The following is a 27,363-nucleotide window of genomic DNA, read 5'->3' as shown; positions in this document are numbered from 1 at the left end:
TATCAATTACCCCCCCCCCCCCCCCCCAAAAAAAAAATGCCAGTGAATTTTGAAACGTCTAGATGTTAGCTGTCCTGGCAGTGAAGCGTCTCAATTGTAAATTGTCTAAGATTGCTTTTGACTTTTGTCAAATAAATATAGAGGAATTGTGTATTTTTACTTTTTCCATGTTGACAGTGTGAAAACGAAAACAAATATGCAGCCATAAAAGTAAAAGAAAAAAAAATAAACGAAATTTGATAAAAGGACTAGATAATATCATGTTAGTGTTAAAAGAAGAGGGTTTTTCAGGGAAAGTGGCATAATAAAGTACTTTCTGATCACTAAAATGTCTTCAAAGCACAATAAGGTTTTATATTTATATAAACATTTCTACTGTGATAAACATTTTGAAAAGTAAAGTATAAATTGTTAAACGGTTTCTTTCGTAGCTTGTCGGTCTATGGTCTGTCATATTCAAATCTGTTTCCAAGGATGATCCTAATCAGGGGTAATCGGTCCTTTTGTACTATATGTTATGTTCCCGCCTTTATTGTAGTCCGTAATGTCCTGCTGTTAGATACCGAAAAGAGGAAAATAACAAAAGTACACCGAATGGTATCCAGAATCAACAAAAATGGCGGCGTTTAACGCATTATCAATATTGACATCTTTATTTTCCATTTATATCTGCTATAGTTATGCTCAATTGTTTAATCCAATACCACTTGAAGATGTGTCTAGCTGTACTACAGTGGGAACAGTGCGGCAATATTATGATGTTACAACTTTGAGTTGTAAAGATTGTTCTCAAGATGAAACTTTTCAGGTTACGAGCTCTGATGGTGAGTCCAGACATGTTTTTGAGTTGTGATGTCGCATGTTTTTTAAATCTTCTAGTAAAGTAACAACATAACTAAATCTATTTTGCAGTGCGGAATTCGATACAAATATGTAAGATTTTTTAACCATGTATACCGGCATTCCATAATTAATACATGCGATTGCCAAATAATTTATGAAAGAGTCATTTTCAAACGGGTAGTCTATGACTAAATACCAAATATGAATTCATATTCGCGAATATGAAAAGAATACAGAATATGAATATAAATCTCATAAAATTTTGACGTAGGGTAAATATTTATATTATAGCATAAAATCGGTTATTTTTCGCTCTTTAGCCCATGTTATAACGGGACCAAAACCATGTGTTAACATAGTCACGCGCTCTTGTTATAGCCCGGTTTTACCTATGCGCAATACATACAGGGCCAAGTAAACAGACAAAAAAATTGACGATTTGGCAGAGTCCCTCGGAACTGTTGGAGCCCTTGCCCTACGGGACTCGGGCACCAACCGTTCCTCAGGACTCTGCAGACGTTATAACACGAAAAAATGTGCGCTAACCCTATATTAAAAAAAATAATAATAATAAAATCCCTTAAAAACAGGTAACCGTAAATTAAAAATTTATAGCCATCTCATATTAGATTATAGAACTGACAGGGTAGGAAGCTGTTATGGGGAGAACTTAGAGAAACTAGTGAAGGGGAGAATAGTCTGGTATTTTTAAATAATTAGGTTTTTAAACTTGTTGAATAAGTTGTTGCTTTGCTTGTTCATGGCAATGTAATGTTATTTTTTTAATCTTTTATTTAGTAATGTTTAAAGGCAATACAATGTTTATTTGAGACATGCAGAAGTTGCAATTAGATTTAGACTTGCTCTGTACACATAAATTAAAATATAATAATAATTTTTTTCCTTCATATTTTACTTCTCACGTCCGGTTGAACAATGTCCATTGTCTTTGTGAATAGCTCCTAAAAAAAATAGTACATACAGCCACTCACATGTATACCACATCAGAAAAACAACAACATGCTATAAGCATTTCCAAAAGATTTAACTACATAACTTAAAAGAAAAACTATTTTAAGAAATGTCAAAATGAGACACAAAATCATCTCGTGTACTATGAATCTGGACAAATATGGCATAAAACAGTGGATGTTTGTTTGTTTGTTTGATTTTACGCCTTTTCCCAACAGTATTTCAGTCATATACTATGATATAGGCGGGTAGTTTCCTAACCATCGTTCCTGGAGAGTTACACCAGTACTAGACCACCTTCCTCCGTGCTAAACTACCAAAGCATCTCCCGGGGATCGAACCCACGCCAGAGAGGTAACCGGATTAGAAGTCATCGACTCTAACCCCTCGACCACGGAGGCGGTATCAACAGTGGATGTAATTTTTAATGTATATATATATTTTTTAATTACAGGTTACTCCTGTATTTGTAAGCAAGGTTACAAGTACATACAGAACTATGGTGGAGGTAATATTACATGCGAGGCTTGTCCAACTGGTCAGGTAATTTACAAGAACAATTACTGAGGCTATTTAAATTTCCTTGATGAGATAAGTGGTCTGTTTTAAAGGTTGTAATTTTTGGCATGTGATGCTGGTATCTTATCTGTAAAACTTAATGTATGCTGTTTTGAAAAAAAATTATAAACAGGTTATTGTAATAACAGAGGGTTTTGGGGTCCATAAAGCCAAGGTCTCTGAGGCTACAAATTGTTTTGTTTTTTATTCACCAGACTACCCTCACCTAATTAATAAATATCTTAGGTTTATATGATAAATAAATATGTTTCTAAGATTGAGAGATCTGTGTGAATTTGCTGTACATGTATGTGTTTCTTTGGTTTTACAGGTCGCCTCGTCTTCTGGGTTCAATTGTTTGAAATGTCCAGGAGGAATAGATGAAACGACTAAAACATGTACATCTTGCTCCAATAACTTAGGTAAGAAATTCTTATTTTCATTTAAGCCGTTACCTGGTAAATTTGTGTAATGGATTTACCTAGATTTACCTACATTTGGAACAGTTCATTCAAAGTTGAAGGGATTTCAATATGAAAATAAAAAAATCGAGCTACCAACAGTATAGTGTCTGGTTACTAAGACAGTATGAAAGTACTGACTGATATGGCTCTCCACTAGTGGCAAAGGCTTATCTATTTTCGTTTCAGTAATGAGACAGTCAAAATACTATGGTGAACCAATCTGATCAATCTCTAAAAGCTGTAGTTAAGTGTCACAATAAATGTTATTCTTTATAAGGATCTTCCTGGTACAGTAAATTGTTAGTTTTGTTTTATTGAAATCAATCTTACCAAAAGTCATTATTTTACAGAAATCAGTCCAGAGCGTGACCTTCTAGGACAGTGGTATACAGACGGAGGAGATAATACAATAAATTGTCAAACATGTACAGCTGGTACCCAGCCTAGTGCTGATAACACAAGGTAGACAACTCTTTTACCATGAAAATCAAATGCTGTCTCAAATCTCAAGCAAATTAAAAACAACAACATAAGAACTGACTTTAACTTAGTCAGTATACAATCATTCTTTTGTAATAACAGAACAGTAAGGTAACAAATAAAAACTATTTAGAAGCTAAGGAAAAATGTGTTCCTTTACATAGCTCATGTTTTCTTTTATTATTTTAATTATTATTTACCATGCCAATTTCAGATGTTGTTAAGTAAATGATATTTTAACTACATGTATTCACTACTACCCAGAAGATTGTTAAATTACTCTGTAATGTTATACATGCTTTATGTGTGTATTTATTTTGTTACGTCAGTGTATTATGGTGCTCCTGTCTCATAAGTTCAATAGTTGAATATTGTTTTACAGATGTCAGAAATGTACCAATGTTTACCCATTAAGTGGAGATAACAGCTGTGATTGTACTGGGAAAGAAAGGGTAAATATAACCTTAGTAAAGTTCAGCTGTACCTTTAACCTGTGATATTAAGTTTCATTTATGGTTTAAAAAATCTTGCAGTGTCTACTGGTACTCACTTAAACATTTGTTCGATCTGTTTAATTGTTAGGTTGCTTGCGGGAAGTGATCCCAACCTATGCAATTTCTGTGCCATCTAATCATAGTTAGGGCTGGATCAATATACCGGTAAATCGGTATTTATCGATTTTCCGTTTTTCAATACGGTACGGTTATCGGGTTTTAGCTATACCGATACAAAGGGAGACAACCTAATAACTTATAAACATGATGGCTTTACATTAAAACTATCGTCTTTAAAATGTCCGCACAAAAGTCAAAAGTGTGGAATTTTCTCTAAAGTAAATGTTAAGAAGGCCCTCATCAATATTTGAAAGGCTGCATTGATTAGTTCAGGTGGAACAACGAATATGTCAATACACAAAATGACGGATAAATCCGTGACAAAATTTATCCGGCCATTCAATCTCCTATTTCTAACACTGGTAAAAACTACTTTCAGGTCGGCAGTAGTTTGTATTAGACCAAAAATTTACTTGTAATTTTTTAAACACATATTGTGAACACATAAATCCTACAAATTTATTAATTTTCCAAGATGTAGTTTGCTAACTAAATAAATATAGCCAATTCGTAAATAAATGTGACTGCGCGAAGATGTAGCTAAACACCGTTTCCCGGTACGTTACGGATTACGACACCACAACATCATGACATGATATTTATATTTTTATTGTAATTTTACCGTTTAAGAAAGAAAAAAACATGATTTGTTAGAAAATTTTCAATGTTCCAATACTTTCTCAGCGTATATATTTCAAATTCTACAAAAATTTGATTTTATTATAAAGATTTTATAATTTAGAACAGTTGACTTGTAGACAGTACTAGCCTCCTGCCATAATAAATAGTGATGTTTTAATTATTTTCTGCGTTAACTTTTCCTAGTATTTACATAATTATATTTTTGCATTGAATAATTTCTCTACAAAGCTTTTTAATTTTTTTTCAAAATAATTGTTTTATCTAAAAAAGGGACCATCATGTCATTTTTAAAATATTACCTCAAATGTACTAATTAAGGTACCTATGCACCTGCTCTGTATTATATATCATCATTAACAAAGTCAAAATCTAAAAAAGATATAAGTAAGATTCAATATGAAATGTAAAAAGTACTTTTAATAAGTACATCCTAACAATGAAACATCATTGTACTGTATCGTCAATACGTATTGTGTATCGTTGGTCTGTATCGCAATACGTATCGTATCGGAAATTTCTGATCAATACCCAGCCCTAATCATAGTCTGAACAGTTCATTATTCAGGCAGTTGTTGTTGGAAAATAACATTGTACAATATCTGACAAAAAATTTAAGGCCCATTATGCCTCTAAAATGCTTTTATTTTTAGCTCACCTGTCACAAATTGACATGGTGAGCTTTAGAGATTTTCGTCCGGCCGCCTGTCTGCAAACTTTTACTTTAAACGACATCTCCTCATAAACCGCTAAGTCAATTTCATCCAAACTTCACAGAAATGTTCCTTTGGTAGTCAACTTTAAACATTGTTCAAAAAATTTAATTCCAAGCAGAACTCTGGTTGCCATGACAACCTAAAGAAAAAACTTAAAATATCTTCTTTTAGAAAACCTAAAGAGCTAGAGCTTAAATGATTGGCATGAATGATTGGCATGAAACATCATCTAGTCAGTGTCTACCAAGTTTGTTCAATTAAATGACCGGAGTTCAAAATTTGTCCTGCCAGGGGGGATGGGGTGTCATTGATTTTCCTTATTTGTATATAGTAAAAACTTGTAAAATCTTCTTTAAAAAAAAAACAAATAGCTAGAGCTTAGATATTAAGCATGAAACATCCTCTAGTGGCTGTCTACCAAGTTTGTTCAAATAAAAGCCTTTGGGTTAAAATTGGCCCCGCCCCAGGGGGTCATTGATTTTCCTAATTTGTATATAGTAAAAACTTAAAAAATCCTCTTTTGAAAACCCAAAATAGCTAGAGCTTAAATATTAAGCATGAAACATCTTCTAATGGATGTCTACCAAGTTTGTTCAAATAAGGGGCCCTGGGGTTAAAATTGGCCCCGCCCTGGGGGTCATTGATTTTCCTTATTTGTGTATACATAGTAAAAACTTTAAAAAAAAATCTTATAAAAAACCCAAAGAGCTAGAGTTTAGATACTAAGCATGAAATATCTTCTAGTGAGTGTCTACCAAGTTTGTTCAAATAAAAGCCCTGGGGTCAAAATTGGCCCCTCCCAGGGGGAGAGGTCATTGTTTTTTCCCTTTATTTATATTTATGTAGTAAAAACTTAAAAATCTTCCTATAAAAACCCAAAAGAGCTATAGCTTAGATATTTATCATGAAACATCTTCTAATAGGTGTCTACCAAGTTTATTCAAATAAAAGTCCCTGGTTTAAAATTGGCCTTGGCCCAGGGCCTATATACAGGTGAGAGATTTCAGGACCATCATGGCCCTCTTGTTGTTATTTAAAAGCTTTTTGATTTTTGTGTACTTTTTAAGTATCCAAAAAGCTACCAATTGGCCAATGACCTGAAACCATTTTTTTCATACGTTACTTTTTGGCAATAAGAACAGTTATAGAGAATTAGTATTTTGTATGGAAGTGAAAATACTACTTTGTTTACATTTTGCTACTTTTATGACAAATTATTTCGCATTTAATGCTTTTTTTCAGGTTACAAGCATCTAATATAAAATTCATGTTTGCTTTTTCTAAAGAAATAAAAATTTATTTGTTTCTGAGCCTTTAACAGACTGCACAGGTTTTTTTACATGACTGAACTGGAAATAATTTCTTGAGATTTATATTCTTATTGATTATAGATCTAACATTTTAACTTGTGTTCAAAATTTCCGTTTTTTCACTTAATCTGTTTTTTCAGTATACATTGTTATCATTCTATTTGCGAAAAATTACTCAAAATTGAAAAGTGATTTCACTCAAGACAGGCTAAGAGTAGCACAAAAATACGTTCTCAATTTTGTTTTTAATATATTTCTTAATTATCTTTTGCATACCTTTCTGTGTTATGATCTATGTTAGAAATTCAGATTTTTAACCAGGTTTTCAATTTTGAAAATCCTGGTTATTAGATTGGGGTATGGCGGGCGGATGGGCGGATGGGCGGGCGTCAAACGAAATTGTGTCCGCTCTGTAACTCTTCAACCCTTTGAAGAATTTTGATGAAACTTCAGACAAATGTTTACCACATCAAGATGACGTGCAGAACGCATGTTCCGCATGGCTGGCTCCAAGGTCAAGGTCACAGTGACATTAACATTGAAAATCCTGTCCGCTCTGTAACTCTTCAACCCTTTGAAGAATTTTGATGAAACTTCAGACAAATGTTTACCACATCAAGATGACGTGCAGAACGCATGTTCCGCATGGCTGGCTCCAAGGTCAAGGTCACAGTGACATTGGGCGGATGGGCGGGCGGGCGTCAAACGAAATTGTGTCCGCTCTGTAACTCTTCAACCCTTTTGAAGAATTTTGATGAAACTTCAGACAAATGTTTACCACATCAAGATGACGTGCAGAACGCATGTTCCGCATGGCTGGCTCCAAGGTCAAGGTCACAGTGACATTAACATTGAAAATCCTGTCCGCTCTGTAACTCTTCAACCCTTTGAAGAATTTTGATGAAACTTCAGACAAATGTTTACCACATCAAGATGACGTGCAGAACGCATGTTCCGCATGGCTGGCTCCAAGGTCAAGGTCACAGTGACATTGGGCGGATGGGCGGGCGGGCGTCAAACGAAATTGTGTCCGCTCTGTAACTCTTCAACCCTTTGAAGAATTTTGATGAAACTTCAGACAAATGTTTACCACATCAAGATGACGTGCAGAACGCATGTTCCGCATGGCTGGCTCCAAGGTCAAGGTCACAGTGACATTAACATTGAAAATCCTGTCCGCTCTGTAACTCTTCAACCCTTTGAAGAATTTTGATGAAACTTCAGACAAATGTTTTACCACATCAAGATGACGTGCAGAACGCATGTTCCGCATGGCTGGCTCCAAGGTCAAGGTCACAGTGACATTGGGCGGATGGGCGGGCGGGCGTCAAACGAAATTGTGTCCGCTCTGTAACTCTTCAACCCTTTGAAGAATTTTGATGAAACTTCAGACAAATGTTTACCACATCAAGATGACGTGCAGAACGCATGTTCCGCATGGCTGGCTCCAAGGTCAAGGTCACAGTGACATTAACATTGAAAATCCTGTCCGCTCTGTAACTCTTCAACCCTTTGAAGAATTTTTGATGAAACTTCAGACAAATGTTTACCACATCAAGATGACGTGCAGAACGCATGTTCCGCATGGCTGGCTCCAAGGTCAAGGTCACAGTGACATTAACATTGAAAATCCTGTCCGCTCTGTAACTCTTCAACCCTTTGAAGAATTTTGATGAAACTTCAGACAAATGTTTACCACATCAAGATGACGTGCAGAACGCATGTTCCGCATGGCTGGCTCCAAGGTCAAGGTCACAGTGACATTAACATTGAAAATCCTGTTTACATGATTTTAACTTGATTTGGCAGTCAAAGGTCATATCATCTTTGGAGGTAATTTAAAAAAGATATGATATATTATTTCATGTCTACTTTGTAACTTGTTTTTCATTATACAGAATTATCAATATAATTATAGTGAACAAATTCTTCTGTGCTGAACTCGTCCTACATTTCTCAACGGATTTTGTTCAAACTTTCACAGAAGCTTTGTCATCAAGCACCCTGGCACATATTGTCGGGGCTTTGTGATTGGATAGTTTTTGACCTAATTATGGCCCTTTGTTTTTTTCCTTATACATAATATTATAGTGAACACTTCTTCAGTGGCAATTCCTCCTACATTATTCATGTTTTACATTGCACATAGTTACATTGTTTGTTGCTTGTATTTGTATTTCAAATACAACATATTTATCTACAATGGTGATAATTGAAAACCTGGTTTCATGGCATTGCCATGTTTCTTGTATGTTTTTAAACTATGGACCTCAGGGAAGTTCCTTTAAGAGGAAGAGACATGTTGGATTGGAACATATTTTATGAAAATGAATATTTAAGTATGTGTAACATTAATATTCGAATTACCAAATTCCTTATTTGTCATTTGTAATGCTGAATTTTATTATCTCAAAAAGCTTCTTTTTTTTTCTCCTACAATTTTAGGATTGTCAACAGTTCCTTAACAATTCATATTTATTTGTTTACAAAGATGTGCCTTATTTTGCTAAATAAATCCATCTCTGTCAATCACTAACCAGCAAATGTCTGAAATAATACTTTGATGGTGACCTAAAGCTTGGAAGATGCCAAGATACTTTACAGTTGTTGTGATATGAAATTTTATATGAAGAACAATAATATAATAGAATAGTTCTTATCACATGATAACAAAATAATTTATCCTGAAAACATAACAATTTAACCAGTAATTTCATAGAAATTAAGTTTATCTTTGTCAAAGGTTAACAATTCTAGAGTGCCATAGTTGGCTTATTATGGCTGGAGCACACATATACAGTGCTGTCTTGTACAAATGATTTAAAGATTCTGAATTTTGTTGTAATTCTGAAAAATAAATATGTAAAAAAGTAGGGCGGAGGCGGGAGGGGTGCTTTTGCCCCAAATAAGATGATGTGATTATTGTTAATATTCCGATGTCTGCTAAACCAGATGTGTTCTAAAGGAACACATTAACGTGTTGGTGATACATGCTAATAAAAGTCTGTTGTTATAGAAAATGAGTTTTCATTTATTATTTCTTTTGTGTTTTTCAGACTGGAGGATTTTGTCTACCATCTGGAAACTTAGCAAACATTCCTACTGGGGATGATGGAATGCTTATGATACCCCCTGTAAGTAATTGTGTTATCAAAGTTCTTTTGCATAATCTCATATCTTGTTGAATAAGTTTAATGGAAAACTACATGTGAAATTAAGCATTAAAAAATATTTCAGAGTTTCAAAATTGTTTTCGAATTGTTTTGTCATTAGGAATATTACTTTTCTTTGTGTAAATATTGCCACTACATCTGCAACTACTGATAGTTACTTGAATCTTGAAACTTTTAACTTTTCCTTACATCGTAGTACATTTTTCTCAAGTTTGATTTCATTGAAATATTTTGACTCATCTGGAGGCATGTAGCTTTAATCTAGATGCTTGAAATAAAAAATTTTAATTTTCATTCTATTCAATTTCAGTCTGGTGAAGCTTCTGAATTTTTCTCTCACAACTTGGTTTCATCATATGCCTTATGTAAATTCTACAAAAACCAGACAGCTTGTACTGTGTTAGCAAATATGTGTGTTCTCACTGAGTATCGGTATAGGAATAAAGCTTTTTCAACTGCTACCCTAAATAATGCCTGTGAGATGTATCTTAGTGCATTGATTTCAAGGTAAGTTATTATACAATATCTGTAACATACTTTAAAGAACAGGAAAAGTTGCACAAGATGAGTATGGATATATGGGATATATCACTGGATATATTGACTTGAAACATCACATATGTTTTCAGTATAATGATTTTAAGGTCACTGATCAAGACCAAAAATTCTAACTTTGGTTTTGTGTTGATTTATTCCTTTTGTGAATTACTACACTGCCCAGCTGTTTATTTTACTGTTAAGCACTCTGCATAGTTGCATGAAGCTTGATTTGATGCTTCTGTTTACAGCACAAGTGTTTTTTTCTACAGGTTGCAAATTCTGCGTTTTTTCCAAATTTTGGCATGTTTTTATTTCTGCAGACTTTATTTCTGCAGCACATTCTTTGGAAAAAATCGTGATCTAAATTCTGCTGCTCATCTCATCAAGATCTAAGTCACATTACTCTACATATTTTATTTGCATGTACACATTGTCTATCATTGTCACCACAAAACTGTACAGTATTTACAAACAAATATATTGTTTTTTATTTCTGCGGTCCTGAAACTGACCTCAGAATACGCAGAACTAAAGTCACCGCAGAAAAAACCACTTCTACGGTATTATAAATCTTGAGTCACATGCAAGCAAAGTCATGACTCACAGATGATCACCATGATTTAATTAAGTGAACTTTGCATAATTATATTCATTTTATGCATATATTTATTTTATAAAAGTTGTTTGTTTCTGAATTGCACGATGTTTTTTCAAAATTATTTTTAATTTTTCAATTTTTAGGAAGCAAAAATATAATGTCTGCCATTTAGATTCTTTTGAATGAAATATGAGAGAGTAAGATAATGTAAGTATTCAATATCAAATAGAATACTATTGTCTACCATCATGATTACTATAAACATACTTACAAAAAATTAATTCTTATTTTTTTGTCCCCCGCCTTTTCGAAGAAAAAAGGGGGATATAGAAATAGGCTCCGTCCGTCTGTCTGTCCGAGCATACGAGAGCTACATTATGAGGTTTAGGTTTATGTACAGGCACTCTGTATGGGGTTCATTCCGTAGAGACATGTATTATGGGGTTAAAAATGCTCTTATGGGGTTAAAAAATTTGCTCTTGTGGGGTTAAGAGATCAAAGGAATAACCCCACAAACACGTCCTGTGAGAACGTCCGTCCGTCACACTTTCGTGTCCGTCCGTCACACTTTTGTGTCCGGTCCATAACTTTGTCATTTATGAAAGGAATTTGAAATAACTTGGCACAAATGTTTATTATAATAAGACGATGTGTCATGCGCAACAACCAGACCCCTACCTCCAGGGTCAAGGTCGCACTTGCTCATTCAAGGTCAACATAGTCTATTTGAGGGTATATGTCTTGTCCGGTCCATAACTTTCTTAACTATGAAGGGATTTTGTAAATACTTGCCATAATTGTTCACAATAATCAGACGATGTGTCATGCGCAAAAACCAGTCACCTACCTTCAAGGTCAAGGTCACATTTGGAGGTCAAATATTAACATAGTCTGTTACAGGGTATATTTCGTGTCCGGTCCATAACTTTGTCATTTATCAAAGGAATTTGAAATAACTTGACACAAATGTTTGTTATAATAAGATGATGTGTTATTCGCAACAACTAGACCCCTACCTGCAACGTCAAGGTCGCACTTGCTCATTCAAGGTCAACATTGTCTATTTGAGGGTATATGTTGTGTCCGGTCCATAACTTTCTTATCTATGAAGGAATTTTGTTAATACTTGCTTTAATTGTTCACAATAATCAGAAGATGTGTCATGCCCAAAAACCGGTCACCTACCTACAACGTCAAGGTCACACTTGGAGGTCAAATACTTACATAGTCTGTTACAGGGTATATTTTGTGTCCGGTCCATAACTTTTTTATAGGTCAAAGGATTTTGAAAATACTTCGCACAAATAGTCACTATAATAAGAGGATGTGTCATGCGCAACACCTGCATCCCTACCTCCAAGGTCAATGTCACACTTAGAGGTCAAAAATTAACATAGTCTGTTATAGGGTATATTTTGTGTCGGATCTAGAACTTCTTCATAGTTCAAGGGATTTTGAAATAACTTGGCACAAATAGTCACAATAATAAGACAATATGTCAAATACAACACCTGCATCCCTACCTCCAAGGTCAAGGTCACACTTAGAGGTCAAAGGTGAACAGAGTCTGTTATTTGGTATATTTTGTGTCCCGTCCATTACTTCTTCATAGATTAAGGGATTTTGAAAATACTTGGTACAAATAGTCACAATGATTAGATGATATGTCATGCGTAACATCTGTGTCCCTACCTCCAAGGTCAAGGTCACACTTAGAGGTCAAAGATTTACATAGTCTGTTATAGGGTATATTTTGTGTCCAATCTATAACTTCTTCATAGTTCAAGGGATTTTGAAAATACTTGGCACAAATAGTCTCAATAATAAGACGATATGTCATGCACAAGACCTGCTCCCCTACCTCCAAGGTCAAGGTCACACTTAGAGGTCAAAGCTTAACATGATAGATTTTTAAATTCTGTGTTTCATTTTATTTTTCTAACAAATTTATTGTTGCTTTTGCAGATCTAGCATTGATCATAATTTTGGACTGAATGTCCTGAGGTTCATACCTCAATCTTTTGAAATAGTTCAATTTTATGCTTCATATAAAACTTCCTGAGGCGGGGGACGTTGGTAGCTCTGTTACAAATTCTTGTTTATGTAATTGCTGATTTTTGTTATTTGTTTACAGACCACTAGAGGTTCCACGTTTATATTATGCCACAATAGGCTTTCAGATAGCTTCACAGATTAACCCAACAGATGGCGATGATGTGTTACGTGATGATCGTCTTCAAACACGGTACACATTTAGTCCCGAGTCAAGGCTAGAGTATAGGTTAGCAACATACTCTTTAGATGGAAAATATCTTGGTTTGAATACAGCTCAAAATGGTCGTATACAACTGTGTACTGATACTACAGAAAAACTGGATGCAGCCTTTGTGTTTGGTACAACTTATTCACAGTCTGTAAGTAACACAGTTAGAAATTATCATAGGTCCTACCTGGCATTCAAATTATTTATAACAACAAGTTAATCGTTCTTCAATATATGATATTTTTGTTCTTCTTTGAAAATCTGATACAGAAGTTCATAAAGTACAAATATTGAAAAATTGCTGTGAAAAAAAAACTTTTTTTAAATAGCTGATCATATTTACCAAGTTTTCTTCAAAAGAGAGATATTTCCTACCAATAGTAGAATAGTTTTTTTTCATCTTTTTTTTTAATATTGTAATTTTGAGTTGGTTATAATAGTTAATGGATAAACCTTATAATGAACAATAATCTTTTTATCCATATATCCAGTATAGCACCGGATAAAATTGATATTTAAAAGTAAAATCCTGTTATAATTGATGAAATCAAATTTAAGATGAAATACACATTTTCACTCAACTAACTATTAAGGTATTATTGATTTAACCAATTTCATTTGACTGAAAACATAACTTGTTACATGTACAATATTATGTAATTTTGTTCATTTTTCATCATGTATTTATAATACTAGTGTTTATTTTCAGTGTAAGATAGCAGCAATCGACCTCTGGGATAAGAGTAAATACCAAGTTGAGTTTTTTGATGTGTGTATCCTTTTATATTCCACAGTGTACAATATAGATAATTGAAATATTCCATCTGTCAGTTACACTTAATGCTAACATTTTTAGGATTTATTAGTTGAGGTGCACTGATTTGGTGATATACAGTTATGTTATGATGCAGCAATAAGCAATACATACACGATACAGAACAATCGCTAGCGTTGCATACAATATAGATTTGACAGCTGTGTACTTGTCCAATAGAATTCAGTATTTTACTCTACAATGTATGATAATCTCATAGCACACATTTACAAGAACAGTGTAAAAATATACTTATAAAAATTCATGTTTGTAATGTTACTTTTCATTGGATTATCGAGACATTTATATAGTTTTGTATACACAGCTACTGTCATTTCATGAAGAAATCACATTTTTTAACCCTAAAGAAAGGAAGTTTGCTGTATTATAAACATGTCATAAAGATTCCTGATAGATTATATGGCCGTATATATATAAACAGTTGTTTGCAATATAACCCTCACCGCTATACATTGTATACATGTACAAACAACTGTTTATAATATTAGTTATAAAGATTGTTGACAGGTTATATGGCCCTATATAAATGGCTATTTGTAAATATATAACCGGTGCCACTAGGCGAGGGTTATATTGCAAACAGCCGTTTATAACCTGTCAGCAATCTTTATAACAAATTTATAATACAGCAAGCATCATTTTTTAGAGAAAAAATTAAGATTTCTTTATGAATCGACAACAGCCGTGTATATAAAACTATATAAACGTCACGATTATCCAATGAAAAGCAATGTTACAAACGTGCAGTATTATAAAGGGCCATATAATCTGTCAAAAATTTTTATAACTAATAATGTTCATGCATTTTGTTAAGTAAATTTCAATAACAGCTATTTTAGTTAATAAAAAAGGTTTTTCTGCTATCTGATTATGTTATATAAGTAAAAAAATTGTCAGTCTGTCAGCAGATCTGTTTATCCCTATACAGATATCAGTAGGGACTTTAGATTTTTACATGTGAAGAACTATCCAGCTAGCTTACGCAAGACTGGTGGTTCTACTCAGGTACCAGTTTGTGCCTTATATAATACATTAAGGGGCACCTGAGGCCTTCCTCCAACAGGAAAGTTGGAAAGACACCATATAACAGTGCCTGTGTGTCTTAAAATTCAGCAAGATAAGTTTTCAAATATGAATGTCTTGAGAAGCAGGAATCACCTTAATGATTGATCAGATATAGAGATTACAGAAGATGGCGAGAAGAAGTTATTCCCTATACCAGTCAATGTACTTAATTACTACAGTCTTGACTTGTCAAAAGAAATTAATAGAGGTACATACGTCATATATCTCTTTATTTCATTATTTTAATCTTGTATAAACATAAATATTCTTATTTTCACAATCTTGAATGCCAAAGGTATCATAAGTTTTCACATATCAGGTTGAGCAGTTTTATCAATGATAATAATGTATCACATTAGTGAATATATTTTGATACATCAATATTTATTCTTAATCTATAATATAATAAATTTATTCTCCAGTAAAAGTCAACTACATGTATCTTGAAGTGGACTCTGATATACATACTCTTCCTATATAACATGTAAAGTGTTCATTAATACTTTATAAAAATGAAACATTATGAGATGTTTGCGATGCCCCTGTAGCTGAATACTTAAAGTTGCTGCCTTTGAACCACTGGCCCTGCACTGCTGTGGGTCCAAGTCCCAGCATACACTTCATTGAATAATGACCTGATATTTTCCTCCACCAGTATAGTTGGTTACCATACAATATTTACTATGTCATGACTAACCATACCCCCACCCACCAAAAAAATAACAACAAAAAAACACATAGACACAGTAACAATACAAAACAGTAATGAGATCAATTCCAAAATTTTAATAAGAACGAAACAATTCACAAAGTGATGCTACATATTATTTTCTGTTGTTTGTCATTTGGTTCAAGATTATAATAATTTATTTTCTTCTTTTTTTTCAGATGAAGAAGTAGATATGCAGTTATTTAGAAGATTTTTCCTTGTGGATAATGTTGGATTTATTCCAACAACTGGTAATAATACTTTTTGTTTGTTTGTTTTAAGCCTCAACTAATGAAGACTGGAACATAGTTAATATATATTTATTTCAGCTCGTTTCAGGAACAAGTTTGATGAGATGGCATCATGGAACTAAACTGTACAGTTGTCATATGAGGAAAACATAAGCAGTTATCCAAGCTGGACTCATACCTAAGATCTCAGGGTTGAAATGAAGGCACCGTAATGAACAACAAGGCTTATGGTGTCAAAAAACTTGTGGCTATAAAAATAAACTCTGGCTTATTTCACATGTATAATTTGTGACAATTTATACATTTCTTAATCATTAAATATTGACAAAGTTTGCATTTCTTTTAACTTTGTTCTCTCAACTGAAAGTGTGAAGTGTTATAATATTCTCTTTTTTTTGAAAAGCTTGATAAAGATAATTGTTATAGTTATTTATTATGATTTTAGGTGGTGAAGCGACGCTTGTAAGGTATGCTAAGAGTATTAGAATAGATGTAGAATTACAGACTGATACAACACAAGGTGTAATTTACCCTCCTGCCATACAGGTAGAATATAGCACTGTTACACTGGCTGATGCCCAAGCTGGAGTTGAAGTTGAGGTTTGTTTAGTCTTTATCTTTACTCTTTTACTAATGGACTTACCCATCTTTGAATTTTAAACTATCCATTGTTATTTTAAGGCTTTTTGGTATGTAAAAGCTATAGAGATTGGCTAGACTGTATAGACATGCAGATTTGCCAAACTTTAATACTATCTAGACATATAATAGATCATTCTGCTGGAATGTAATAATAACAAAGCAAGATGACCTGTCAACTGTCTTGTTTTGGTTCAGTGTGACTAAGGTGGTGGGATTCTTGACTATAATGCAAAGGTCAAGACTCAAGTGCTACATAGCTGATAAGGAGTAAAAAAAATATTGGAGCATTAAATTTTTGTGTGCTAGATTGAATATCAAGAGTTCCCAAACCATAGCAAATATACATACAAATTACAAAGACTCATCATTGATATTTTTCGAAATAATATGTGTCTTCTCTCTAGTGTCTTTTATTTGACTTCACGTTTATGGATTACTTGGAACATCTTGCATACTTAAAAATAATCTCTTGCAGATATCATTTGATGTAGATTACACCTATTCAGACACTAGCTATCGTAGAGATTTCCAGATTGCTGTAGGAACACTCAGTACTTTAGGTGTGATTTATGCTGGCTATAGATCCTGGGTCTGGTCCAAGAGGTCAGGACGTCCAAGTATAGACTTTCCAACCATTGCTAACTTTTTCTTCTTCTGTGCTGGAACCTTGGCCAATGTCTTCTTTGTGGTCACATTTGGAATGGCTTTCTATTGGTTCATATTTTTTAAGGTAAGAGTGTAGAAAGCTTTTCTTATTTAATACACATGCAGTTATAGTCTCAATAAAATTATTTCATATCACAGGAATTTTTATGTGTTTGTATTCTGCCTTTCAAACTTGTTTTAAAGCTCAGTTTATATAAGGCGTGCCATGACAAAACCAACATAGTGCATTTGCGACCAGTATTGATATCAATATCATATTCATCATTTAATGTTGATGTAAATTGTATATCATCTAAATGCATCAATAAAAGTTTGGATGTTTCCCTTCTCTGTTAAAACACAATTATTATATGTCTAACAATATTCTGTTCTGTGATTGGTCAACACATGGTCACATGGCAGTTTTGAAGATTTGGGTAAATATTCAAGTATGTTGACCTAGCTTATGGCCTTGGTTAATATCACAACATATATCATCATCAAACAGTAATTATATACTAAATAATGGAGACTTTAGACTTTACATGTGTAACAATGTTATAACTGTTGATTTTAACATATCAATATGAAATGAAGTATTACAAAATATGCTTGAATGTATATTTAATGTTAGAATATTGTGTATAATAAATTTCATTGTGCTTTTAACAAGGAAATGTTTGACTATTTCAGAGGCAAAGTGTTGTATACCTTGTACATCCAACAGACAAACAGTTACGGGACTGGTTAGGTTTATTTGGGGCTGCATTTGCCCTAAAATTTCTAGAAGTTGCGCATATGATATTCTTGCAGTGTAGTATAGATGTGTTCTTCATTGATTGGGAACGGTCACGAGGTGTTATTAGTAATTCTGCTGAAACTACCAAAACAAAAGAGGTAATTTTAATTTTGTTGTCTTTACATGACTGAATTTATAATGCATACATTGCAGGCTCGTAGTACAGACTAGTAGACCAAACCTGTTACCCTTATAGATTGCTCATGGCAACTGGCAGTATAAATTTGTGTTTACTTTGTCAGTTTGACTACATTAAATGACTATGTTAAATGAGTACATGAACTAATGCAAGCTATGCGTCTTTGTTTTGTTTATTTTTATCAAATTTTGTTCAGTTGCTATATAAGTGTACTAAATCAGTAATAATGTGATTGAATGATATAATGTATAAATCTTCATTCAATATAAGGTTCCAGTATCTATATGGAGGACATATTTTGTTGCTAATGAATGGAATGAGATTCAAGCTGTACGAAAGATCAACAAAACATTCCAAGTGTGGGCAGCAGTGTTCTTCCTGGTTGTTGTTGGCTTTGAGAATACTGCCACAAAGGATCCTGATGGAAGTGTTACAAAGGATAGTAATGCTTACAAGGCGGAATACAGTCGTGTTTACAGATACGCTGTGGCTGTTCTGGTCTATATTGTTATAGGTAGGATTTTCTGTCAGCAAGCTTAAAGTGAATTATTGAAAGTAGGAAATGTGTCAATTTGGGCAGAATGTGAAATATAAACATCATAAAGTTTGCCATCTTAACTTTTTCATATGGTGAAATTTTAAGAATAAAAGTCAGCTAATGTTGTTGTTGTTGCTTTTTTTTATTTCTAAATATTTTTATGCTATTGAAATCAACACCTTACAACATTCTATGCTTAAATAAACAAGACATGATGTTAGTGTAAGGCAGTATAAGAGCAAACTATTCTAACATATGTTCTGCTCAAGTGATATAAGATATAAACAATTAAAGCTATCATGTAGTCAAATACTTTCCACTATCTCTACATGAAAATCTAGTTTATTTGTCATTTGTTTTTGTATACTTTTGCTTGCTGACTTACTCGGTGTTTTTCTTTACTATCAATAGGAGTGTTACAGTGGATTTTCTTCACCTTTATCTATGAGAGATTTTTTGAGGACAAGGTTCGTCAGTTTGTTGACCTTTGTTCAATGAGTAACATCAGTGTGTTTGTGATGGCCCATGCTCAGTTTGGTCACTATATACATGGTAGATCTGTACACGGCAAAGCTGATACCAACATGAAGGAAATGGCTGAACTAATGAAGAAGGAAGAGGTCAGAACATTTCTCACCTCCTTGAATTTAACATTTGATTTCAAAATCCACCATATTTGACTAAGGACATTTCCAAATTCATAAGAAGACCAGTTCATTAGACAAGAACACCAATTGTTGATTTTTGTTGAAAACTGTGTAATAATTAGATACTAAGTAATGTTTGTTTTATGTGCATAACAGAAAAATTGGTAAAAAATATTGAAAGTTAAATTATAAAACTCAGGTTTCATGATCAAGTTATAATGTATCTTAGTTACTGAACCAGTGTCATGCCAAAACCATGGCAAATTAGCCATGCTTCTATATATTATTTAATGTTATAACTTTTAAGGTATTTGATACAGTATCATGAGAAGAAATGTAATCTGTTTGTCGACATTGTGACATTGATGAAATCTTAATTTCAGGAGGATATGTGTGGACAAAGAGGTCTGTTACCAAACACTGAACAACAGACATTTGTTATGGCATTACCAAAAAGATTAAGGCTTAGATATGAGGCTGTCCTTTTACCTGCTAAGTTAGAGGTTGGTTATATCAATTATACAAAAACACAATCAATTTTTACAAGAAGGACCATGTCCACCCGTTTAGCTCAATAAGGAGAGTATTGGATTTGTTATTAAGGGGTCACTGGTTTGATCCCTGGGCAAAGCGAAATTTCTCCATGACAGCTGATCTGGGATAATGAGCCTAACGGTCGTTTGTCTCTCAATGCCGATTCAAAAATCATATGGGATAAGTAATCATTCATTTGCGGAGAATAAACACTCTTTAGTTATCCACGAAAACCAGTAAGGGTGACTGACTGCCAAGGTATGACCAAAATATCTTTATATTGGTGTAAAAAAAACAGAAAAGTAACAAATGTTCATTTTCTTTTGTGACTACATTTTCAATTTTCATGAAAACTTTGAGGGATATGTAAAATGTCAAGACATACTTAATATTTTTTAAAGAGAGCTCTTGGACTGTTTTAGAAAGTAATACTATGTACAGATAATCATAAAATGTTACTATTTTCTCAGCTTTATTTTTATGCATAATAAAAAAATTAAAAGAACTCTACTTTGGTTTTTGGGCATAAAGGGACTGGAAATTTTTTTTTCAAGATTTTAGTAGCTTTTGATGTAGGTCTGGATCAATAACTTTTATGAAACATTCCATTTATGAAACATTTCTTACAACATGTATTTTCTGTTTACATTTTCTAAGCACTAGTTTTTATTGTGCACCCAGTTCCAAATTTTATGAACCTTTAAATGATTAAAGAGAAATAGAGGAAGCATGTAAAAGATATCATTTATAACAACAAATGATTCTTAATGTAAGGTATAGACTACTATTTTAACTAATATTATTTTGTAGAGTGCCGCAGCTGCTACGAGGGCAGATTCAGGACGTGGGGGGAGGTTATCTGGTTCAGCCATGGAAAAACAAGTGGAAGCTTATTGTACAATAAACAGATTCTTCTCAGCATTCATTGACAGGGTATGTTCATTTCAGCATTTATGTACCATAACTTGGGTATAGATTTGCCCATGTTTTGTCTTTAGACTTACAAAACAGAGGATTGTTGCTGCATCTATGTTCTAGTTTACAGGGATCACAAAAGTCCAAGATTGCCAATTCTGAAAATATCTGCAGGTATCAAGCAGGGTAAATGGGTAGCATGGCATTCATGTAGGGGCATAACCCCACGGCTGAAAATGATTAAAGGCATTTTCAGATCCCTCTTAAGTAAAAATGTGGGTTTTTTTCCAAAATATAATATGTCAGATCAGATATTTCAGTCACTTTTATTGTTTAAACAAAGTAAAAATTTCATTGTACATAGTCAAAAAACTTTTACGTAACACCCCTTACTCATTGGAATTACATCAACCTCAAAAGTACTCCTGGAGCATCCAAATCTGAATTTCCAGAATAATCTGAACATTATGTTTCCTGTAGTTTAATATATTACACAGAGGAAAAATAATCTTTATACACTTATATATTGATAAGTCATAAAGGGGCCTCTGTGGCCAAGTGGTTAAGGTTGTTGACTTCAAACCACTTGCCCCTCACTGACGTGGGTTCAAATTCCCACAGGGATTTTGGATTCTTTCATGCGAGGAAACTATCCAGATAGCTTACGAAACGTCGGTGGTTCTACTCGGGTGCCCATTCATGCCTGAAATAATGCACAGAAAGGCACCTGAGGTCTTCCTCAAACCTGTATATAGGTGAAATGTGTCGGTGTGACGTAAAACCCAATCAAACAAACAAATAAGTCATAAAAATATAAAATTATATAAAATTTCAGTCACTGAGAGATATGGACTATGTGATAAAAGACAAGACAATCTTGGAGAGTATCATGGATACAGAGTTTGATGATACATCAGAAACTGGGGTCTTTTATAATGGTAATATTTTAAATATTAAAATATATAAAACAATGACACGAAAGTTGACAGCTGAATTACTTCACAAGATTCCAAACTGTTTTGTTTAATACAATAAAGTAAATGACACATTCAATGATTATAGCTTGAATACAGAATTCTTAATAATAACTACAATACAGTCATATAACTGTTAGGTATTCTACAAGCTGTATTTCTTTAGTTTTTACCTTTATGAACCTGTTGATGGATCTTAACTGATCATTTCTTTACCCTCTTTGATCGTCTTCACAAAGTTTATACATTCTGGCGATATTTTATCTTAATAATAGAAAACTTTATACAATTTTTCTGATCATTTGATGGATCTTCATCAGACTTGGTATAAACAATGCTGTGATAACTCCAAGTTATCAATTTATAGCATGCATGTCTCATTTGAATCATTTGTAACTATTTGTTGTTGTTATATTTTGTGAAAGAAGATACTGAAAATGATAAATTAAGTTTAAACTTTGTTTATATTACAGATGATGGTCATTCATTTGACAATGTATTATTCTATGGACATGAGATGACACTGTTACTGTTTGATGTTCTCACATTCTGTATCAGTGATCTTATCTTCACTAACTTTGTTATTGCCGGTGTCATAACATACCTTCTCTCAGAGGTAAGTATTCTCTTATTGTTACGTCGCATTTTAGCTCAGCTATTCAAAGAAAAGTGGATCTATCACACTCATTCTTTTCTTTGCATAACAATTGGTTAAAGTTGTTTTTCATTTATCTTCGAAAATATTCACTTCAAACATATTTGCAAGATCATAATTTCAAAACATGGAATTTTACTGAATTTCCTATATGTACTTCTGTCTTTATGATGATGTTTATGCTTGCAAAATTGTTCTTTATAACCATCGAGTGTGTTCAATGAAACCTGTCTTTACCATTATTAAAAAAAATTCAAGTTTAAGACCAAAAACTAAAGCATAAAATTCAACTGAATTATACCCTTGATAACTTGGAAAATGCTGACATAATGATAAACAAGGATCTTGTTTTACTATGAACTACTGAGAATAATCAAATTTGCTAAGAATATTCAAATATGCCAAGAATATTCAAAAAAGCTAATAATAGCTAACAAGAGCTGCAAGATGGATGGCACACTGGAACTGATACATGATGTTGTATATTACTAAATTTAAACCTCTGATCTATTTTTAGATTGTATGTGTAGCCAGGGATGGTGGAGGACAGAAAAATTTAGCCAAGAAAACACTTGTTGATGAAAGATTCCTCATCTAGAATACAACAACTGTTTAGTGATATACATGTATAAAGTTGACGTGTTAATCTGTGAATGTGCTAGAAGTGTACACTATTATATGAAGAAATACTGAAAACCAAGTTCAGAATATGTGATATCTTTATGTGAATATTCAGCAGTTATTTATAATGAAGTTAGTTATACATTTTATGTAATGTTATTTATATATTTTATTTATGTTAGCTTGGAGGCACATTAAAACTCATTAAATATGTTTTACTTCTGTAGAAAGGGCAAACATTTGTTTTATTATCTTGTAAACACAGATTAAGAACATGTGAAATGCTTATCACTTGAAAAAAGTATCATTGAATGTTAAATGATTTGTGTTAATGGTAGCAAAATGTTAACATGATGTTTTGACTTCCATACAATATACTAAATTACTGTAAGTGTACTACATGCCAAAACACAAGAGGAGCAGAAGCCGGCTTAGGTATATGGCCATTGAGTAACTTGGTCACCAAAAATAAAACGCTTTTTATAAGATAATAGCATTTTTGAGGCTTCATGGGCCTTTAAGGAAAAACTATCTCAAATTTAAGCTCGGGCAACATATATTGCTTTGAAGAATAGTTTGTCTGATACTATTTAACTACAACAAATGTAATTCAGATATTTGTTAGTGTGTTTAAGTAATTTTTCTCAACACCTTTTTCTTTAAGTGTATAAAGCTGCACAATTTGTTACATGAATTTTGAAAAAGAATACTTTCAAAATACCTGTATGAAAGGAAAATATTTGTATATTACCTTGAGAGTATGTGGCAGATACAAAATCATTGCTAAACGGCTAAACCCTACATAAATAAGCAGATAATGTTTTATTCAAGAACATTTTATTCTGTTTATGTTCATGTGTTAAAAAACAGAGAAATTCTATGCGACAACTTTTTCGAGAATCTACCACACAGTATGAAAACAATATAACTATTCAAAAGATTTTATAAAAAAAAAAAACAATTCTTTAGATATAGCTTTATACCCTTTTAAAAAATCATAAATGTGTTATTATGTGAATGGCTGAGGTTACTGCCACTCTGATGTTTGTTGGTAATGTGAAGATATATCTTCTTTCTTTTTTTAATTCACAGCTACATTTATTTCAGCCATAACCCATTATTAAAAAATTATGTCTTAAAAAAAACATTTATCTGAACTTGAAAAAGCAGGAACATACAAATTTCTGTGAACCTGTTGATTAACATGGAACTTTTTTTATGCAAATTGAGTACAACTAATTAAGGTTCTCTTTTATTCATCAGTTTTGCTATACAAAATTAATGTGAAAACATGGCACTGAAATTGAACTATTGTTCAGTGGCTGAGATCATAAATCAATAAGTGGTTGTATGACATACATGTGTGTTAAGTTTGCACGCTTTAAGTTTATTATTGTAGGTTGTGGGTCATTTTCAATGATTATATTTATAATTTATATTGTTCTTCCAGAGTTTGTTCTTGTGTTTGATATGCTACCTCTTTAATGGTATCTGGGGAAATTTCTTTTATTAAAGCCTAATTATAGATCCTCCATTTATTCACCTGATATCTTTATGTGTATATAGATAATACCAAACTATACGGTGTTTGAATGTCGCTCAGAATATACATATCAACTTGTGCATTATAGATATAAGGGATGTCAGATATATTTCTTATTAGCAATAGGGAACAGTATCTTTTGCAAAATGTTTATTTAAAAGTAATTCATTTGCCTTGCATCCCATTGATTAAAATTGGCAATTGTGGAAAATGTAGAAGTTACCATCTATGGGTGTTATTAATAATCTGGAAGAAAGCCTGTAAACCAGACAGTTCAACCTCAGATATGAATTTATTGAAGGGTACTGTGACAACAATTAGAAATGTGGGCTACAGTCTGTTATCAATAGCGACAGCTTTGTTTACGGATGAATTTAAAAAGTATCCAATAATTATTACCAAGACTTTACATATTTGTTTATTTTTATTAGCTTGCATCTCATATAGGCCTTATATTAGATGTAGCCTCAACTGTGTATGCAATGCATTCAGTTATTTCAAACTATGTAGTTGTGCCGTTTACTGTATTTTTATATACAACTCGATGAATGTTAATTTTCAGATCAATAACCTATTATGGTCAATTTGAAATAAAAATGTGCGATATTATATACATATTTGTAAACCTTTTTCTTGAATCTCTATCTGCTGGTGCCTTAAATAAAACGTTTTTAAATGTACAAGACCATTTTAGCATCTTTCAGCTTTCTTGTGGCAACATAATTAAAAGTGATAATGTGTAAAACAGTTCCACATTACCTGCCATTTTGTGTTTTTATACATTGTATCTTTTACTAAACTTTTGTTAAGATAAAATTGTGTATGGTCCAAAAATGTTTTTAATTGTAGATGATGTATTTGTTTACTAGTGAGTGCATGATGGATTATCCAGAAAAGTGATTGCCATAAAAACATGCCTACATTAATGAATTCATTTAAAATTTGCACATGGACATGTACCAGTTATTTTGTACAACGAGTTTACATATATCTTTCAATATTTTTTTCAGGAAACACATACCGACATAGTTACGGGAAATATATACTTTATAGATGAGTAAATGTATATGTAGATACAAAAAGATTTCCTGTGTATCAGTATAAATCTAGAACTTTAAATCATTTATATGAAATCATTTATGATCTGTAAATACATTTTATACATTTTTGTACAGAATTGAGAAATAAAATAATCAACTATATCACTTCTTTTATTTTTGTTGTCCAGTATAAAGTATTCTCTCTTTCCCCCCCCCCCCCCCCGAAATATTGAGTGTTAGTGTCAATGGAAACAAGTCTCAAAAATCTGTTCCGTCTGTGTTACCAGATTTTTGTCACATTCAATCTCAATCTTTCATGGTGATAATATTCTTCTTTCACTGTTAGTTTTCATAGCACACAATAAGCAGGAGCATAGCTTTCCCAAGTTTTGTGATGTGTCTCAAATAATTTAACTTGAAAAGATAGGAGCCAGCAGTTGAAGCAGTGGCTGTTTTTTTGGACAGAAACTGTAGAGCATAAACCAAATCTTTAACATAGTCAACACTGATAGTCATTTGGATATAAATATAGCATCAACTATGAAAATGACAAGTTTGATATCATTTTACTAGTTGTACATATTGTCACACATTCCATTCCAATCTGATCTTTTCTGATAAATCGAAATCATTCTTAATTCAAACATGCAATGAAAACAATGTACAGAAACATTCTACTTTAATTTTTCTGAATATTTAAATGTAAAAGTTTGACATTTCCTTAATCTCGATCCGCATTCTTGGGACACGTATACATAACTTTCCAATTTGCCTCATCATACATATATTTGTTACACAACTTTCTATTATTTACTAGAGCATACAAGGCCTCAATTATTTTTGACCATGTCATAGGATATAACACTGGTACAATTTTGACTATATATACGACTGAAAATTTTGCATTAAATGTGCAAATAATGACACAAACATTTTTCAAGTTCCATGGAATGAAAATTTTAACAAACTGAAAGGAGAAGTACTAGATGTTTAAAGACACATGTAAACAGACATCAAGTGATCAGATAAGTTCAAATTATGCTCTGGTAAGCTTGAGACATTCCAGTTAACAACTGTGTAACAATCGATAACTTTTGTCATTTCCATGAAAAAACGAGTTTCAAACAAGAAGACGGAATGAACCACATGGAAACAATCTTGACATGTTTTGTTAAGTTGATTCAGCGTTATACTAAGTAAAGATTGTTTACAATCAGATGTCATGCATTACCTCAGTATTCAAACAGGCTAGCATTACTTTCAACTGCATAAAAACTGCATCTCTCTGATCCAGTGTTTGAAATGGATGGGGTAGGGAAACATTTTTATGCATATTTCAAACATTTTGAGTAGTAACAATCATTTTGCTTGTGTGATTTCTTAACGATGATAAAGATTAATTAGTTTCCTCATTTCTTAAAAAGATCTAATATCCAAGATTTAGAAAAATGCCTTAACTCGTAAACTAAGTCTACTTTTCAAATTTGGCATAGAGATGTCCTTAAAGGCATATTACTCAGACCTGCTGGTATGCCATGATTTTTTTTGTTCCTTATGGTGCCCATTTGGGGGAGGGGGGGGGGGTCATACTATAAACATAACTTTTATTGCTCTAAACTACCAAACTATTTTGCAAAGAAA

General features: G+C 32.8%; 1 protein-coding gene across 1 annotated transcript; it reads left to right on the top strand.

The window, feature by feature from the left end:
* The first annotated feature begins 581 nt into the window (after positions 1-581).
* On the top strand, positions 582-25,751 carry LOC132752851 (meckelin-like). The gene is made up of 21 exons (XM_060743241.1): positions 582-824; positions 2,270-2,358; positions 2,705-2,795; positions 3,188-3,299; positions 3,700-3,769; positions 9,653-9,730; positions 10,080-10,276; positions 13,042-13,321; positions 13,880-13,943; positions 15,180-15,278; positions 15,959-16,030; positions 16,476-16,630; positions 17,148-17,402; positions 18,011-18,214; positions 18,526-18,769; positions 19,205-19,413; positions 19,824-19,943; positions 20,785-20,907; positions 21,725-21,827; positions 22,337-22,479; positions 23,036-25,751. The coding sequence occupies exons 1-21, from the start codon at positions 617-619 to the stop codon at positions 23,114-23,116; spliced, it is 2,997 nt and encodes a 998-aa protein (XP_060599224.1). The 5' UTR covers positions 582-616; the 3' UTR covers positions 23,117-25,751.
* Positions 25,752-27,363: the final 1,612 nt, after the last annotated feature.

Source organism: Ruditapes philippinarum, unplaced genomic scaffold (assembly GCF_026571515.1).
Source record: "Ruditapes philippinarum isolate M1 unplaced genomic scaffold, ASM2657151v2 ctg306_1_1_1_1, whole genome shotgun sequence".
Classification (NCBI taxonomy): domain Eukaryota; kingdom Metazoa; phylum Mollusca; class Bivalvia; order Venerida; family Veneridae; genus Ruditapes; species Ruditapes philippinarum.
Note: the sequence above shows the minus strand (reverse complement) of the source record. Positions and strands in the feature narration are given on the sequence as shown.